The following is an 18,051-nucleotide window of genomic DNA, read 5'->3' on the forward strand; positions in this document are numbered from 1 at the left end:
CAAGAAGTCCAACATATATTTTCTCTGTAGTTTTTCTGTGATCGGTGATCACTTTTGCAGGAGCTTTTCGTGTGAGCTTTTTGGTGTGAGCTCTTGAGAGGATCGGCTGAGGAGTTCTTGCATAGAAAAAAATACAAGAGCCGAGTCTATTTTGATGAGACGTTTTTGTGTGTTCGGGTGATCACTTTGCAGCGCAGGAGAGCTGCTGGAGTTTTTGATGAACATACACAAGTTCCGTATTGAAGATTTTGTGTGAAGACTTTGTGTGATTGATTCAAAGACCTACCATGTTGCTGATTGGTGTTGGCAACACTCAAAAACAACACCGACACAGAGTGTTGATTGAAGAGTGTTCTTTTGTTTGGTTTTAAGCAACACGCTTTTTGTTTCATGCATCTAGTATTTACTTTGAGTGTTTGATGCATGTTAATCCCTTGGAGTATCAAGGAATTTAGTTTTGTTAAGCTCTCTAGTATTGTTTTGGTGTAAACGATTTACATATTTTTCTAGTGAATTTTTTGTCATGAGGCATCACACAAGTTTTCGTTCTTGTGCATAATTTAAAACTGGTGTTTATTCTTTAAAGTTTACGTGTGTGTTAAAAATAAATTTTCGCTGCATGTTGTGCCCTCGTGTTGACAACACCAAAGCACAACACTAACTTCTGATACACACATTATAATATTTTAATTTCATGTACGTTCATGAGCAACATTCCTTTCAAGTGGTATCAGAGCCAACGCTTGATACACTAAGTTATTGATTCTGATTTATTGTTGTTTTTTTTTGCAGGAAATTTTACAGAATCCCAATGGACGTACTGTCTACAAACACTGATGTTTTTAAGGAAAAATGATGGCTGCAAGTCAACCCGCATGGTGTTGCCTCTGGTGTTTCAACACCGGGCCGTAACACCACTTCAAAATCCTTGTGTATCAATGCTAAATCTCACAATGACTCAGGTAATCATGAAATCCAGGATAGTGATTCTGATGAACTCACATTTGAAGGTGTGCAAGCTATGTATGAAGAGCTATACGAAGATTGGATGAAAAGAAATGAAACAAATTCTATGCTCTCAAAGGAAAATACTGAGTTAAAGAGTAGCATGTCTCGACAGGAAGTTTTGTTGAGTAAGAAGGACCTCGAACTGTGCAAAGTCAAGGATGATCTTGAGAAGACCTCAAAGACTATTGCTAAATTCAGCTCAAGTTCATCAAAACTTGACTCAATGATAACTATGGGAAATGACAGCAGAACTGGTCTTGGATATGTTGAAAGCGCATATGAACATGGTGAAACTTCCAACTCTGAATCAAAATCAACCGTGTTTGTAAAGGCAATTGAAGACAATTCTGTCTCTTTAATGGTAAACCCTCCTATGAGACTCTGCCAATCTCAAAGCTAGCCTCGGAACAAAGGCTGAAACAAAATAGAGCTTCTTCCCCTCCTTTGAAAGTTGACCCGCCAGTGAAGATGTCACAAACCAAGAAGCCCGTGTCAACTTCTAAACCAAAGCAAAGAAAAAGACATTTTATTTGCCACTACTGTCATAAGCCTAGGCACATCAAACCCTTCTGCTATAAACTCAGAGATGACTACCTGAATTGGCAATCAAATCGGGTGTTGCACAACACCAGACGCAACACAACAGTCAAGAAACCTCATGTGAAGAAAGTTTGGGTACCAAAAGCTGTTATTCATTGCAAAGTCGTTTATACGTCTTTTAAAACTAATGTTGCAGGTCTATGGTATTTCGACAGTGGGTGTTCACGCCACATGACTGGATCCAAGGAACACCTAACGGATTATGTTGAAATAAAAAGTGGGCGTGTAACCTATGGTGGTGCCAAAGGAAGAATTGTAGGCAAAGGAACCCTGAATGTTGACGAGCTTCCTGAACTTCATAATGTTCTACACATTGAAGGACTTAACTCAAACTTAATAAGCATAAGTCAACTTTGTGACGATGATTTACATGTTAAGTTCAATAAAAGTAATTGTGAAGTTTTTAATGATGCCAATGATTGTGTAATGTCAGGTACTGGTTCTGCTAACAATTGATATCAATTGGAAGAAAATGATGGTTGCCTAAGTGCCAAGGTGAGTGATTTAGACCTATGACATCAAAAATTGGGACATGTGAGCTTCAATACTTTGAAAAATTTGTGTAAGTTTGATGCTGTGAGAGGTATGCCAAATTTAAGTTCAGGTAACTCATATGTCTGTGGACCGTGTCAGAAAGGTAAACAAACTCGTGTTGCACACCTGGTGTTGCAACACTTTGGGACAACACGGTGCCTTGAACTCTTGCATATGGATGGATCTAATGGGTCCGATGGAAGTTGAGAGATTGGGTGGTAAGAAATATTCGTTTGTTTGTGTTGATGATTTTTCGCATTTTACTTGGGTAAATTTTCTTAGAGAAAAATCTGATACATTTGATGCTTTTAAGAAATTTCATGCTAGGATAACAAATCTGTATGATTTGAGGGTGGTCAAAATAAGAACCGATCATGGTAAGGAGTTCGAAAATTCTCGTTTTATTTCTTTGTGCCATAAGAAAGGTATCATTCATGAATATTCAGCTCCGAAGACCCCTCAACAAAACATCATAGCTGAAAGGAAAAATCGAACCCTCCAAGAAATGGCTCGGGTCATGCTTAGTTCCAAGAATGTATCAAAATATTTTTGGGCCGAAGCTTTAAATACGTCATGTCACATTTCCAATCGTGTTTATTTAAGGAGTGGTTCTACAATGACCTCATATGAGATTATCATGGGAAGAAGACCAAACCTTAAATATTTTCATATTTTTGGATGTGTAGGTTGTGTTGAATGATAGAGATCATCTAAGCTAAATTTGCAAAAGTGATAAATGTCTTTTTCTTGGATACTCTACTAATAGTCGTGCTTATCGTGTATTTAATCTGAGAACTAGGACTATAATGGAATCAATTAACGTTGTGTTTGATGATCTTGCAGATCTGACAATTAAAACACCGGAGGATGATGTAGAAGAATTGCTGGATATAAGTGAGCCACTGACCAGAAATGATGTTGAGTCTGGTGTTGAGACCACTGTGTCAACACTAAGCACAACACCGCCTCTGAACCGAACAGAAACTGTGGATAATGAAAAAGATGATTATGATGATGTTGTGATAAATTGGGAAAAATAAATTCCCAGCAAGATTCAGAAGAATCATCCATCATCACAAATCATTAATGAATTACATGATGATGTGCAAACAATAAAGAAAGAAAAGGTGGACTACCGCAAAATGATTGGTTTAATCTGCATGAGCTCCACGTTTTTCCAGGTAAGTCACTCGTGTTTTGTGTCTCAAATTGAACCCAAGAATATTAATGAAACACTAAAAGATGAATTTTGGGTCAATGCAATGCATGAAGAACTTGAACAATTTGTGCGCAATGATATATGTGATTTAGTGCCTAAACCTTTAAATACCAATGTTATTGGAGCAAAATGGATTTTCAAGAATAAAACAGATGAATCTGGTAACATTGTTCGGAAAAAATCTCAGTTGGTAGCTCAAGTGTATACACAGATTGAGGGGGTGAATTTTGATGAAACCTTTGTTCCTGTAGCCCGAATTGATTCTGTCCGACTGTTGCTTGCCATAGCATGTTACATGCGCATCAAGTTGTATCAAATGGACGTCAAAAGTACTTTTTTAAATGGAATTTTGAATGAGGAAGCATATGTAAGTCAACCAAAAGGATTTGGAGATCCACATCACATGGACCATGTCTACAAGCTGAAGAAGGCTCTATATGAACTGAAACAGGCTCCACGAGCATGGTATGGTAGGTTGGCTGATTAATTGATCAACTTGGGCTTTAAACGAGGTGAGGTTGATAAACTCTCTTTATTCAAAAATTGAATGAAGATATCCTGATTTGTCAAGTTTATGTAGATGACATTATCTTCGGTTCTTCATCACAAAAACTTGTTGATAACTTTGTTGAGTACATGTCTTCGCAATTTGAAATAAGCTTGGTTGGAGAGTTGAATTTCTTTCTTGGATTACAAGTTAAACAATTACATGAAGGTATATTGTGACAACTCAAGTGCTATAGACATTTCTAAGAATCCTGTTCAACACTCTCGAACAAACACATAGACATAAGACATCATTTTATTCGAGATTTAGTTGAAAAAGGCAAAATTCGACTGGAATTTGTTAGGACTGATAATCAACTGGCTGATATATTCACGAAACTTTTGGACTTTGAGAGATTTTCCAATCTTCGAAAATCTCTCAGAATGTGCGTACAATAATCACACACACATGTTGTCATTGGTGTTGCCAACACCGGTGACAACACCATTTTTGCATGTCTATTTTTAAGATGCTAGGAATACTGCATAATCATAACCATCCTATTTATTTGTGCAATGTCTAAACAGTGAAGACAATTTCTGAAAGGTACTCTCTGAGTGTTCATACTTCTAATCAAATGTTGAGGAATAAATTATGCTCAATCCAAGGCATCGAGTAGTTGAGGATATTCATGAAAATCGTGATCTTGTCTAATGTGAAAAAGTGATTTGGAAAATGCGAGCATAAGGAGAAAAACAGAAAAGAGGTAAATAAAAAAATTATTTAGAAGAAAATAGAAAAAGCTATCTAGATGAGTCCATTGAAGACCGTTCTTCTAGTGTGAGAGCTACCACTTCTAATTAAAAATAGTAATGGAAAAAGCTACCTAGGGGAGTTCATTGAAGACCGTTCTTCTAGTGTGGGAGCTATCATTTCTGAATCAAAATAAAATTTTATGAAAGTTTGAATAAAACTCAGTGGTGTTGCCAAGGAGGTGTTGCCAACACCAAGTTCTGACACAGCACAGTTTATACACTGCCTGACATTTTGATAATTCATCATATTGGAGGCATATTTAGGACATGCATATTGATTTTTGTTTCGTGAATTCATCATGTGCAGTGACATATCAGTGTTGACCTATGAAAGTTGATAAAAACCTTGATTACCTAGATTTTAAATTTATGTGTATACTTGTGTCAGTGAGTTATAATCGAAGTGGGTTTCACTGGATATTCTTTTGAAATCGTCGTAACATGAGTTTGAATCAATTTTACTGTTTGATTTTGGAATAAAACCGTAATTAGTGTTTTGGGTAAATTTCGGAAATATTACTTTTACCATGCAGATTTTTTTTGGAGCTGAAGAATTGAATCGGTGTATTTTTTTTGTTAGAGTAAGAGCATATATGTTTTGTTACAGTTGAATACCTGATAATTACTCTTGCTTGTTCTCATTTATCCTTGCAATCTTTCCTTACTCTCGTGATTTCTTTGTGCGTAACTCCTGATATACCTTTATAAATTTCTCTCACATTCTAGAGGTGGCTGAAGATATTGCTGATGTTGAGTCCGATGTTGTCAACACCGTGGACAACATTGACTTTTTTTATTATGATGTGAGTCATTCTGTTTTCACCAAGTTCTACACTGAAGCTGCCTTAGTCATATGGCTTATCTATGTGAATAGAGAATTTATTGAAAAGAAGAACATTGACATGGAGGCGTATGGCCAACAAAATTTGACGGCTTAGGTTCTTCAAAGATCAAGGACTATTTGCTATGATTGTCAAGTTTTCCCCGACTGTCATCAATGAATTCTACAATACCCCGTGGATGAAGAATATGAAATCACAGAAGACATCAATGCTATCACTGATGAACTTTTTTTCCCCTGATCTTTGGGATACTGGAGTTATAGAGGTTTCTCAAAGAAGATGATGATAATTTTTTTTATATGAGCGAAACCCTCAAGATCGCTTCGTCTTATTCAAGGGTAACATGAAATTGGACCTACCTTGGTCAGTTACTGGTGTTGACAATGGTGTTGGCAACACGACAACCTCGTCCACTTCTACTTCCACTCCCAATGGATTTGTCATGCTCTATGCTTCTCACTTAAAGACCCAAATTGAGTTTGTTCTATAGCAGATTCAAAAGCCCAAAGACCCCATTGCTTACTAAGAAGAACAAGCGGCTGAGTAGAGGACACTTTTTAAAGTTGGCTTACATTCTGGCCAAAAAAGGAGAGTAGGAGAACCAAAAATGACACAGACCATGGATGGTGCTGAAGCATCTCGAGTTGCTGAGACTGATGAGCTTACAGACACAGAAGAAGACAAAGGATGAATACTTATGTTCTGTCTGTAATGATGTTTTTGGATTGCTCTTATATCTGTTTGCGTGATTATTGAATTTTTCTTTCGTACGTCTTCTTATGTTTTCAGGTGTTCTAACGATGGTGTTGATAACACTGTCAACAACACCAGTGATCTAACATGTTTAATTCAAGGGAGATGAACTTTGACTCAGGGGGAGACACACTCTAACGCAAGGAGAGCTTAACTGACTGTGATGCTCACCAAGATTATCATTTTTGGATGTTTTGTCCATAAAGATAAAAATGGAGAGATTGAAAGGAATATTTTATTCCTTTATTATTTTGCTAAATTGATATTATCAATTTAAGATTTTGCCTTTCTAGATTATCAAATCTTGCTTGATTTAATTCTAAATGATAATATCTTGGTTTACTTATTTATAGATTATGAGATCTTATTTGATTTATTTTTAGATGATAAGAACTTGATTGATTTATATCTAGATAATATGATTTGTTTTTAATATGATTTTTATCTCTAACACATTTTATTCTTGTTTAAAAGAGTTTTATATATAATGAAAATCTTGTTTCCACATATTGTAGGACTCTTCTATGGAATAACTTTTAGGTCAAGCCATGAATATAAAGATGTATAGCCTTACAGCCATACCAGGTGCTTTTAGAGAGAGAAGAGGCTTTTTGAGGAACGAGAGAGTTGTAGAGAGAAAAAAGGCTCTGGAGAGAGAAAATGTGTGGTAGAGAGAGGAATGGATAGATAGCTTTTTATTGAGAAGAAAATTACAAAAAGTCCAACATATATTTGCTCTGTAGTTTTTCTATGGTCGGTGATCACTTTTGCAGGAGCTTTTCGTGTGATCTTTTTGGTGTGAGCTCTTGAGAGGATCGGATGAGGAGTTCTTGCATAGAAGAAAAAAAATACAAGAGCCAAGCCTATTTTGATGAGACGTTTTTGTGTGTTCGGGTGATCACTTTGCCGCGCAGGAGAGCTGCTGGAGTTTTTGCTGAACATACACAAGTTCAGTATTGAAGATTTTGTGTGAAGACTTTGTGTGATTGATGCACAGACCTACCGTGATGCTGATTGGTGTTGGCAACACTCAAGAACAACACCGACGCAGAGTGTTGATCGAAGAGTGTTCTTTTGTTTGGTTTTGAGCAACACACTTTTTGTTTCATGCATCTATTATTTACTTTGAGTGTTTGATGCATGTTAATTTTTTGGAGTGTCAAGGAATTTAGTTTTGTTAATCTCACTAGTATTGTTTTGGTGTAAACGTTTTACATATTTTTCTAGTGAATTTTTTGTCATGAGGCATCGCACAAGTATTCGTACTTGTGCATAATTTAAAACTGATGTTTATTCATTAAAGTTTACGTGTATGTTAAAAATAAATTTCCGCTGCAAGTAAGAATCGAAAAATACAAATTTGAAATATAAATGAAAACTCAAAAACTAAACTAGAGGAATGTAGTAAAAGATATGATAAAGAAACTGGTATGTTAATTTTGTGAGACGGATATCACACTCGACCTGATTCATGAAATGTATTGCATTTTATGTTTAAGTATTATTTTTCGTTTTAAATATGTTTGGTTTGACCAGTCTCACAGAAATAAATAATTGAGACCGTACAATCTAAATTTTCAATAAAATGACCACCTCCTTACATAAGCACTATTTGAAGATGAACTTACCTGGCAATCAATTCTAACTAATAAATAATAATAATCATTTGATAATTTTTTTTTTATCTTAATCCCAAAATTATAAAATTCAGATACAAAAAATGTTCCTTGTGGCACCTAAATAAATAAAGCCAAATCCAAAAGAAAATGGAATTAGTGCATTTAATTGCGGGACATTTTTGTTTAGAAACCATAGCTAGTTTAAATGAATGGGCTTTGTTTATTTCTGTCTTAGACAGGCTTTATTGGTGAGGTCCATTAATAATCTAACCATCCAAAAAATGAAATAGGAATTTAATCACCAAAAAAAAGATTCCCGACACACGAACATAATGTAAGCAAAGATTTGATTTTTAATTTTGTTTTTCGAGAACGAAATGAACCACCATTGGGGTAATTTATTCGATTACCCCGAGTCAACTAAACATAATTGATATTTTTTTTTAAAAAAAAATTAGCTCTATTTTGACAAAAAGAAAGGAAATTATATTTAATACATTAAGTTGATCTATTGATTATTCATTAGATAATATATAATTATACATCCTTAATCCTTAAGGAACAAGGATGAGTTTGGTAGAGTCTCGCAAAAGATGTGAAAAACTTTGAAACAATATACTTCTGCGCCTCTCCCGAACCCGCGGAGTGTTAAGTCGCGCGTAGCTTTAGCGCCCATCCACGAGCTGTAGCATAGACCAACCACACTTCTCGCACGTGAACTCGAAGCCGGAACAGCAAGGAAGATGAACCCTATGGCGATTTCAGATACGAAGGTATGAGACAGAACACTCAAAGATCATGCTTTCAGACCACCTGTTCAGTTCAAATTTTTTAAACGAAATAAGCCTTTCAAAACCTGACCAAAACATCATGCTGTACCCTGTAAAAACATATCGGAGAACATGTGTCTGGTAGAAGTTTTGGACCATCAATATTTTCCCGTGCCACATTCAGGGAGCGATGGCTTGATGGACGATGGACTGCCTAGTGGCACATTCAAGATGCTAGCTCATCATAGTGGAATTTCTCAATACCTGCATCTTGCATACAATAAACTGCACCAAGGGGTGGGCCCTTACCCAAGTTGTGAGAGATATGTATACCACAAGAATCGGTAGCATCCATTTTGACAACTCTTAACTTCAATATAAACAAGTTCATCAAAAGAGGTCTTCTGAATATGATGATCCATTTGGCACAAGATTCACGGATAAAGTTAGAAGGCAAATATACATATGGTGGAACAGATATATATAGCATTTGAAAGCTTCAAAGGAAACCTTAGATGACAAATTACAGATGAAACAGATATTATATAGCATTAGAAAGCTTCAAAGGCAACATTAGATGGTAAAAAGTACATATGAAACATGTATTATCTAGGATTAGAAAGAAACTACAACGTGAAAAAATGTAAAGGGGAATGAACTAGGAAAGAACTGCTAACTTGGAATGCAATATTTTGATACATTAGGCCGGGCACACTATTCATGCTCCGATTTATCAATTCTTTGTTCCATTTCACTCATATTACTTCTCTTAATACAATCGAACAACAGAGAGTTTACAACAAGCCATCATAGTGTGCCCATAACAAATATATGTATTTGATTTGAAATCAAACTCAAGATATCACCATCTCCTGTCATTCCCATCATCAACTTCCAAACCCCATCCTCTATGCCGACTGGATGAGGAGCTCAAAACAGAAGGCAACATGCCACTCCTTCGACTCGTCATAGAATCCAAGCTAGAATTAGAGTTGGCCGATCCCCTTCGACCAAAACAAGCAAACAAACTATTGACGAACCTCCTCAACCCACTCCTCTCCCTGGATACATTCCCTCTAGAACCCCACGAAATCCTCCTTGGAACACCATTGCTATTGAAACCACCATCCATTTCAGTGTAAACCACCGGTAACTCCCTTTCGCCACCTCTTCTCCCACCGGAAAACCTCCCCACAGCAAACCCTCCACCTGGTAATCTCCATATCGTCAGTCCTACCGTCTCATCATCATTCCCCACCTCGCTCGCAGCTCTATTCACTTCACTTGCATCCGGGTTAACGTTATTATTCTCGTTTTCAGTGGGCAACTCATGTCTACAAACGGGACAAGAATTTTTCAAAGTAAGCCATGGCAAAATGCAATCTTGATGGTACAAGTGGTTGCAGGGCATTTCGCGAGCCTCACTTCCCAACTCGAAAGCTTCTTTACAAACCGCGCAATACGATTCAACCGCTATATGCTGGTCAACTATCTCCACAGTGGGCATAGATTCGATCGCCGCCTTCGAAGCAGGAGGATTACCATCAATTCTAGCAAGCCCGTTCGCCTCAATTTGAGCCAACTGATCAAGCAACCTGTCAAAACCAGACCCAAGCAAGAATTCAGACATGGTAGCCGGTAATGGTCTCAAACCCGACCCGGCTCCATCATCATAGTACAATTCGAACCCCCTACCACCACCCGCAGCAGCCTCCTCCCCCGCCCGGCTACTATTGGGACCACGAAGAACAATAACCGGGTTGAACGGCGACCTATCACCCCCGTTCCTACGGCTCCTCCTCAGCCTCGGGCTCGAGCCCGACCCTGAACCAGATCCCGAATCTGGCGTTCGCATCATATACATAGCGGCCGCCGGGAAACGTCGTCGCCGCGAGTCGGAAAGCGAAGATCGAGTTGGGTTATCCACCTCCTCCACGAAACCGCCACTGCAATCAGGGCAAGAGACAGAATCTTGGTCCGAAACCCTAACAAATCGGTTGCATCTGTAGCACCAATAGGTTGAAGACATCGACATCCACGGATCTTTCTATTCTTCTTCAGCTACAATTCTTGAAATTAACGAGAATTACACAAGAATAAAACGAACCCAGATCCGCAAAATCCAATCTTCGTGCAAGCAGATCGAAATCGAAGAGCAAATAGAGGGAGAGAAATGGGGGATCTTGGGATGTAGGAATGATGAGAGAGGAGGAAACAAAAGAACGGAGGATACGATTGGGAATAAAATCGGGAAAAGTAGGGGTATATGTGGAATAAAGTTGAAACTGTGAGGGTAAATATTGAAATAAGGAGCCTTGACAAGGGGCGGTTTAGTGGGCGTCAACTGTCGGAATGTGAACATTGTACTGAATAGGCGCGTGAGGCGTTAATTGGTATATTCCAATCCCATCATTTCTCGATTGAATTAGTAATACACATATTATTTTTATCTCTGGAGATAGATCATTCATATCGATATTTATAATAAAAAATAATATTTTTAGTTTAAATAGTAATAATTTTTCATGAATGACTCAAACAAAAGATTCGTCTCACAAATACGATCGTGAAACCATCTAACACAAGTTCTTGTCTATATATTTTAGGCCAAAATTAGTAATATATCCTATACTTAAAAAAAATTCATTAGTCTATGAGATAAATTAATATGCATCTATACTATCTTATTAAGTTTGAGGCACTTAAAGTAACTAATTTTGGTGTCATAGTCTGTTTTAATAATTATATTATATATATTAATAAAATATTAAAATTTTAATGTAAGTTATATGTAGTTCAGCGGATAGAATCATTGTTTCCTTGAGTTTAGGTTATAGGTTCAATTTTTACTGAGATCATTTTTTATTCTTTTATTTTTTAATTTATATATCAAAATTACAGTTTAGTCCTTCACCATTTCTTCTAATTATATTTTGATCCTCATTTAGATATGAATCAAATGAACTATAAAAATATTATACAAGCACGCAACGTACGCGTTGATTCGGTGAACTGGTAAATATATTGAAATGTGGGAGATGGTTATCGATTAGGAGGTTGATTAAAAGTAGTTATACTTTTTATTTCATATTTCTTCGTTTTTTAAAAAAAATTAAAAAGATAATGAGTGCGATATTTTTAGATTTGATTATATTAATACATATCAAGAAGTTTTTACGATGTCGTAAAATAGAAAAGATAAAATTTGTTAATAAATTACGAATTTTGACCTAGTTTCATGGTTCAGTCCATTAAAAACGGTAGTCGTTTCCACCTAAGATATTAAATTGGAATTTTAATTCAAAAATGTTTTTTTTTTTTTTTGTGAAATTTCAATTTTCCACCATGGGATGACTTGAAAACACCACAAAAGAGGTGCGAGGACATTGAAGATTTCCACGAGATGTCGGAAATTTGTGCATTATTACTGCTCAAGAGGCTCAAAGTTGTATGCACACTCATTCCGACATTTGGGAAAAGTTGGGATCAAGGGATTTATCTTCATACTCGTCGGGAGATCAAACTCAATCGCCTTCATTCCCTTCTCCGATGTCTGACCTTAGGCCGTCTTCTTCATTCCCTTCTCCGATGTCTGACCTTAGGCCGTCTTCTTCATTCCCTTCTCCGATGTCTGACCTTAGGCCGTCTTCTCCATATGATAAGAGGATATTCCCACTGTTATATAGTGTATACATTAATCCCAATAGGCCATATTTTCAGTGGCCACAAACAAAGAAAGAAAGAAATTGTTGTAGTAATTAGTGGCGGAGCCAGAAATATGGCTCTGTCCGGGTTGTAATTTTTTACTCTAGAATCTTTTAATATTTTAAATTGATCTACCTGAGATAAATTATTTCAAAATTATACAAAATTTACATATATATTTTTTTAAAAAAATTGGATCACCCGAGCTTTAGCTCGGATAAAGGAGCATGTGGCTCCGCCCCTGGTAGCAATGACCACAAGTCAAGCTGTTTAGCAAAAAACATATATTTGAATACTTGAGTATTAAGTCATCTAATGAAGGTGAAGAAATTTCCAACATCACGTCAACAAGTTTTGATATCATGTAATCAATCATTTTCAGGTTACGAGTCGTCATTTCCTCAGCACACATAATTACTATGATAAAAAGATTAAAATTGAACAAAAAATGCAAATTAGTAGATTAATATAGTGAATTATCTGACAATAAGACAAAAATTAAAAACATACAAGTTATAACACAAAAAAAATTTAATTTTCCAAAAACAAGTAATAAAATCTTTCTTCATGTGTTGAAGTTTGTCTAGTCTTCTCTCTACAAATCTTGTTTATTGTTTCAAATAAGTTTTAAGCTAGACATTGAATATTTGTACTTAAAGCTTGATGTTATTAGAGTAACTATTTTGACTTGATCTCACATCAAAAAACTTTTTAATTTTAGCCCAACATTATTTACATATAGAGATTTTATTTTATGTACTTATTAGTATTTTTAAAACATCTCATTAATCTTTCTTCACATTTCCCTCCATTTTTTACTACATATTTGGTAAATCTTATGGCAATACCTAAAGTATTCATCCAATTATCACGAATGATCATATGATTTTTTCACATTGTCTAATATGTCATATCACACAAAAGAATAACGTAGCTCCCCTTATAGTCATTGGATATACAGTTGGGTAATACTTTGAGGGAGGATCGAACTAACTATAATATTATTTGAAGCTATATATATAGGATATAAATGAATCGAGCCAATTCACGATCTTTTTTAGCCAACTCGAAAAAATATATGATTCACATTTGAAATTATAGAATTCAAGGTAAACTTTAACTTGCTCGAACTTTCTTAAAACTGAACTCGAGCTCAAATTATATACCGCTCGTGAGATTTATTATCTTATTTTAAATAATATACTTAAATATTAAACAAATATTTACATGTATATATATACACACATATATAATGAACTTTTATTTTGAAATATTTTTGGAACATGTCGGATATTTTGAGTCGAACTTAATCCTCAATTCGAACGAAATTCGAGAAAAAAAATTTAAACTTTTCGACTTCCTAATCAAAATCGAATTCGAATATACAGACAAGACTAGCTACTTTTGGGTTTGATGAACTTTTTGATGAAAAACATAAATATCACAATAAAATTACAAAAATACTTCATCTTAATTTAATTAAAAAAGTTATAAATAAATTTATTTATAATTGCCATCTTTCAGTAAAATATTCAATTATCTTTATTTATCTACATTTGAATATTTAAATTAAATGATGATATTACTCTTAACATAAAATATTATTACAAAAGTCTTTTTAATTATTTTTATTTTAATATAATCTTTAGATGCTTCTTATAAATATTATTAACATAAAAAATTTAATATATATGCAGAATGCATATGTCAAGGATTGCTAGTATTGTATTATTTTTTAGGCAAAAACTTGTATGAAACGATCTCACGGGTCGTATTTTGATAGACATATCTCTTAATTGGGTCATCCATGAAAAAAATATTACTTTTTATGCTAAGAGTATTACTTTTTATTGTGAATATTGATAGAGTTGACTCGTCTCACAGATAAAGATTCGTGAACATCTTACAAGAAACATACTCATTTTTTATGCCTTTGGACAGAAGATTTCAACTCTCATCCGGCAAGCTCGCGACAACGATTTGTAACAAAATCGCATTTTAGGGACTTAACTTAAGACACGGAATAAATTTGAGGCCCATGCCCCCATGCCACGCGGGCATCAACATTCACATGCAATCATTTCTTTACAAAATAAAAAAGGGGAAATAATCTTTTTCTCTATATATATATATAGTTTCTAACATCACATTAACATTTTTCAAAGTCAATATTCTAATTAAATATGACTAAAAAAATCAAATTTAATGTATCCAATCAAACGTTAATTATTTATTAGACTAAAATCCAAAATGAAATAATTTAGTGTACCAAAGAAACTATTTTCCAAAAGTAAAATTACGATAGGGATATTATTTCTTTTTTTGGATAAATATATTTGGGTAGAAATAAAGATTGGGAAAAGGAAATAATTCATAACGTGGGAAAAATAAAAAAGTCTTATTCTAATTAGCCTGTACAAACTTTGACTTTCTAATTGGTCAAATTTTGATTTTCATTACACTAAGTTTCAGTTTTTCATACATAAACCAATTTTTGCCGAAATTCCCAACTTTAGTTGGAAATCTAATTGGACAATTGGTGTTTTTTCAACCAAGTTGTTATATATATATATATATACATATATACATATATATATATCTCTCTCTCTCTGTGTGTGTGTGGCAGCATTAAAATTCTTAGTAAGTTACCTAACTTAATTTATATATATGACAGAATCTAGGTACATTTTGGTAGGAACTTTGCACCCTCAGATTTTAAGTAAAATTGTATTAATTCTTATGATGAAGTCGGTTGGGGTTAAGTAATCAAGATTCTTGCTATTTTAACGTGGCGTATACTACTACTATTCGATGCAGATATATCCACCAGTAGACTAAGAACGAAGCCCGAAAACATATATTCTCACAAATATATTATAAATAAAGCAAAATATAAGCAAAAAGTGGTAGTTGTGAACAGATAGATGTCTCTCTTCTTTCATTAGAGCATAGTCATATCCACCTTCATCTTACAAACCTTAAAATCTTTCTTTTGATTAACCAATCCGTACCTTAAAAGTTGCATTTGATCATTCTTGGAAGGAAAAGGAAACCCCAATGGAGTCTGTTGTTTCGGAGCTTGAAGGCACCCTTTTGAAGGATCTTGACACCTTCTCATACTTCATGCTGATAGCATTCGAAGCATCTGGTTTGATCCGGTTCGCGTTGCTGTTAGCGTCGTGGCCGCTGATTCGTCTTCTCGAGCTTTGTGGGAGAGGGGACTATGGGCTTAAGATAACAATTTTTATAGCCACAGCTGGGGTTCCAATATCTGAGATTGAAGCAGTTGCAAGAGCTGTTTTGCCGAAGTTCTACTTAGACGATATCGATATGGAGGCTTGGAGAGTCTTCAGTTCGTACAAGAAACGAGTTGTGGTGACGAAAATGCCTAGGATTGTGGTCGAGAGGTTCGTGAAGGGGAATTTGGGAGCGGATGGCGTCGTCGGGAATGAGCTCTATGTGAATCGATTCGGCTTTGCCACCGGTCTTGTTGGCGATGATTTTTGTTCATTCGGGACGAGAATCGCTGAGTTATTCGGAGGTGAAAAACCAAGCTTAGGGCTGGGAAGGCCTGGTTCTGCATGTGGCTCATCATTCCTACCATTTTGCCATGTGAGTTGGTCATAAGTTTATGCATAAATATTTTGCTTAATTTTATCCATGTTAACGAATTCAATTTCCAAGCTTGATCATCCCACGCATATTATAGATATATTATGTAAAGATAAAATTGAATATTGTATATATACAATATTCTCGTACAAACATATATAGATAGATCAACACCAACTTTCACTTAAGCATGGATCTAACACTTAACTTTTCTTGCAATATTTCTATTTGCAACAAACAGGAAGAGTGTTATCCACCATTTTCCAACAACAAGAAACAAGAGCCCCTCACAGCTGTCCCCGTACCGGTAGTATTTCATGATGGCCGCCTTGCCTTACGACCAACCCAGTCTGCCGCCCTCCTGATCCTTTTATGGATCCCTCTTGGTTTCCTTCTTGCCATCATCCGGATAACCCTAGGCATAATAACTCCCATGTGGGCTATACGCCATGTTTCACCGCTTTTCGGAAGCAGGGTTGTTGTAAAAGGAAACCCTCCTCCCCCAGCCTCAGTCTCCACCTCCGGTGTCCTCTTCGTTTGCACGCACAGAACCCTAATGGATCCCGTGGTCCTCTCAGCTGTCCTCCGCCGCAGAATCCCAGCTGTTACTTACTCCCTTTCTCGCCTATCCGAAATCTTGTCTCCCATCCCGACCGTCCGTCTGACGAGAATCAGGGACGTTGATGCGCAGAAAATCAAACGGGAGCTCGAAAAAGGAGACCTAGTTGTCTGTCCAGAAGGAACTACTTGTAGGGAACCTTTCCTTTTGAGATTCAGCGCTCTTTTCGCTGAGCTAACGGATCGAATCGTACCTGTCGCCATGAATTATAAAGTAGGGTTCTTTCATGCAACCACAGCTAGGGGTTGGAAAGGTATGGATCCAATATTTTTCTTCATGAACCCCAGGCCGGTTTACGAGGTCACGTTCTTGAATCAGCTGCCAGCAGAAGCTACTTGTTCTTCGGGTAAAAGCCCACATGATGTTGCTAACTATGTTCAGCGAATCTTGGCTGCGACTTTAGGGTTTGAGTGCACAAATTTTACTAGAAGAGACAAGTACAGGGTGCTCGCAGGGAATGATGGAATTGTATCCCAGAATTCATATGGGAATCCTGCCATGCAATTGGTTAACACTTTGAAGGAATTGGTGGGAAGTTTCATTATTCACTAATGGATAAATAAGCACCAGGCTTTGGTACATAAATATTATGTGTTTCCATTATTATTTTTATAATATGTTTATGCGTTACTTTTATTTGTTTTGGGACATTTTGATTTTCAAGAAATTAGTCAATTGGGACATCAATTTTCATATAACATAGAGTATATATGATGAAATAAGCAAATATAAATTGGGAATCTAATATGTAATGAGAATTTGAGAAAGAGACGTAAAGCTTAAGAGAGAACGTAAGATGCCAAAGAACGTAAGATGCCCAACTAACGAGGTTTACGATGAGTATAGCTTTCAAGCAAGTCAAAAATTTGTGTGAGACGACCTCACGAGTCATATTTTGTGAGACAGATATCTTATTTGAGTCATCCATGAAAAAATATTACTTTTTATGCTAAGAATAATACTTTTTATTGTGAATATCGGTAGGGTTGACTCATCTCACAGGTAAAGATTCGTGAGACCGTCTCACAAGAGACCTACTTTTCAAGCAAATACGATGAAGTACATGTTTTCTCCATTGCTTACCTAGTATGAACAATGCAGAGATCACACTCAAATTAAGTTGGGATCATATGTCAATCATGTTCTATAGGTTACGTTTTAAAATTTCATGCTACCTATAAAAGCACTATCCTAGTGGTATATGTGAAATTGATATATCTCCACTCTTAAATGTAATTTGAGGTAGTGCTTGTAAAGGTAATATGTCACTTACAGGTTACGTTATGTATATGGTATACATATGGTGTGTGTATAATTATTATATTTTTAAAAATATATGTTATTATTAAATTTTAAATGTAAAGAGCTAATTGAGGAACATATTATATATGTCAGATTTATTAGAAAAACAAGAATAAATGTTAGTAATTCACTGCCGTAGATTTTTTATTATACGAATGAAAATGTA

At 35.7% G+C, this 18,051-nt stretch overlaps 2 protein-coding genes across 2 annotated transcripts; one reads left to right on the top strand and one right to left on the bottom strand.

The window, feature by feature from the left end:
• Nucleotides 1-9,239: 9,239 nt before the first annotated feature.
• On the bottom strand, nucleotides 9,240-10,874 carry LOC142524429 (putative E3 ubiquitin-protein ligase RHC2A). Its single transcript, XM_075628427.1, has one exon. The coding sequence runs from the start codon at nucleotides 10,680-10,682 to the stop codon at nucleotides 9,510-9,512; it is 1,173 nt and encodes a 390-aa protein (XP_075484542.1). The 5' UTR covers nucleotides 10,683-10,874; the 3' UTR covers nucleotides 9,240-9,509.
• A 4,379-nt stretch (nucleotides 10,875-15,253) lies between these two features.
• On the top strand, nucleotides 15,254-17,266 carry LOC142525530 (glycerol-3-phosphate acyltransferase 5-like). The gene is made up of 2 exons (XM_075629845.1): nucleotides 15,254-15,964; nucleotides 16,206-17,266. The coding sequence occupies exons 1-2, from the start codon at nucleotides 15,410-15,412 to the stop codon at nucleotides 17,133-17,135; spliced, it is 1,485 nt and encodes a 494-aa protein (XP_075485960.1). The 5' UTR covers nucleotides 15,254-15,409; the 3' UTR covers nucleotides 17,136-17,266.
• Nucleotides 17,267-18,051: the final 785 nt, after the last annotated feature.

This window comes from Primulina tabacum, chromosome 14 (assembly GCF_025594145.1).
Source record: "Primulina tabacum isolate GXHZ01 chromosome 14, ASM2559414v2, whole genome shotgun sequence".
Taxonomy (NCBI): Eukaryota; Viridiplantae; Streptophyta; class Magnoliopsida; order Lamiales; family Gesneriaceae; genus Primulina; species Primulina tabacum.

Excerpts from the sequence above, each read along its gene's own strand:
- LOC142524429 (XM_075628427.1), bottom strand. The coding sequence starts at position 10,682 with ATGTCGATGTCTTCAACCTATTGGTGCTACAGATGCAACCGATTTGTT.
- LOC142525530 (XM_075629845.1), top strand. The coding sequence starts at position 15,410 with ATGGAGTCTGTTGTTTCGGAGCTTGAAGGCACCCTTTTGAAGGATCTT. Across the intron at positions 15,965-16,205 it reads CATTCCTACCATTTTGCCAT|GAAGAGTGTTATCCACCATT; the intron begins GTGAGTTGGTCA and ends TGCAACAAACAG.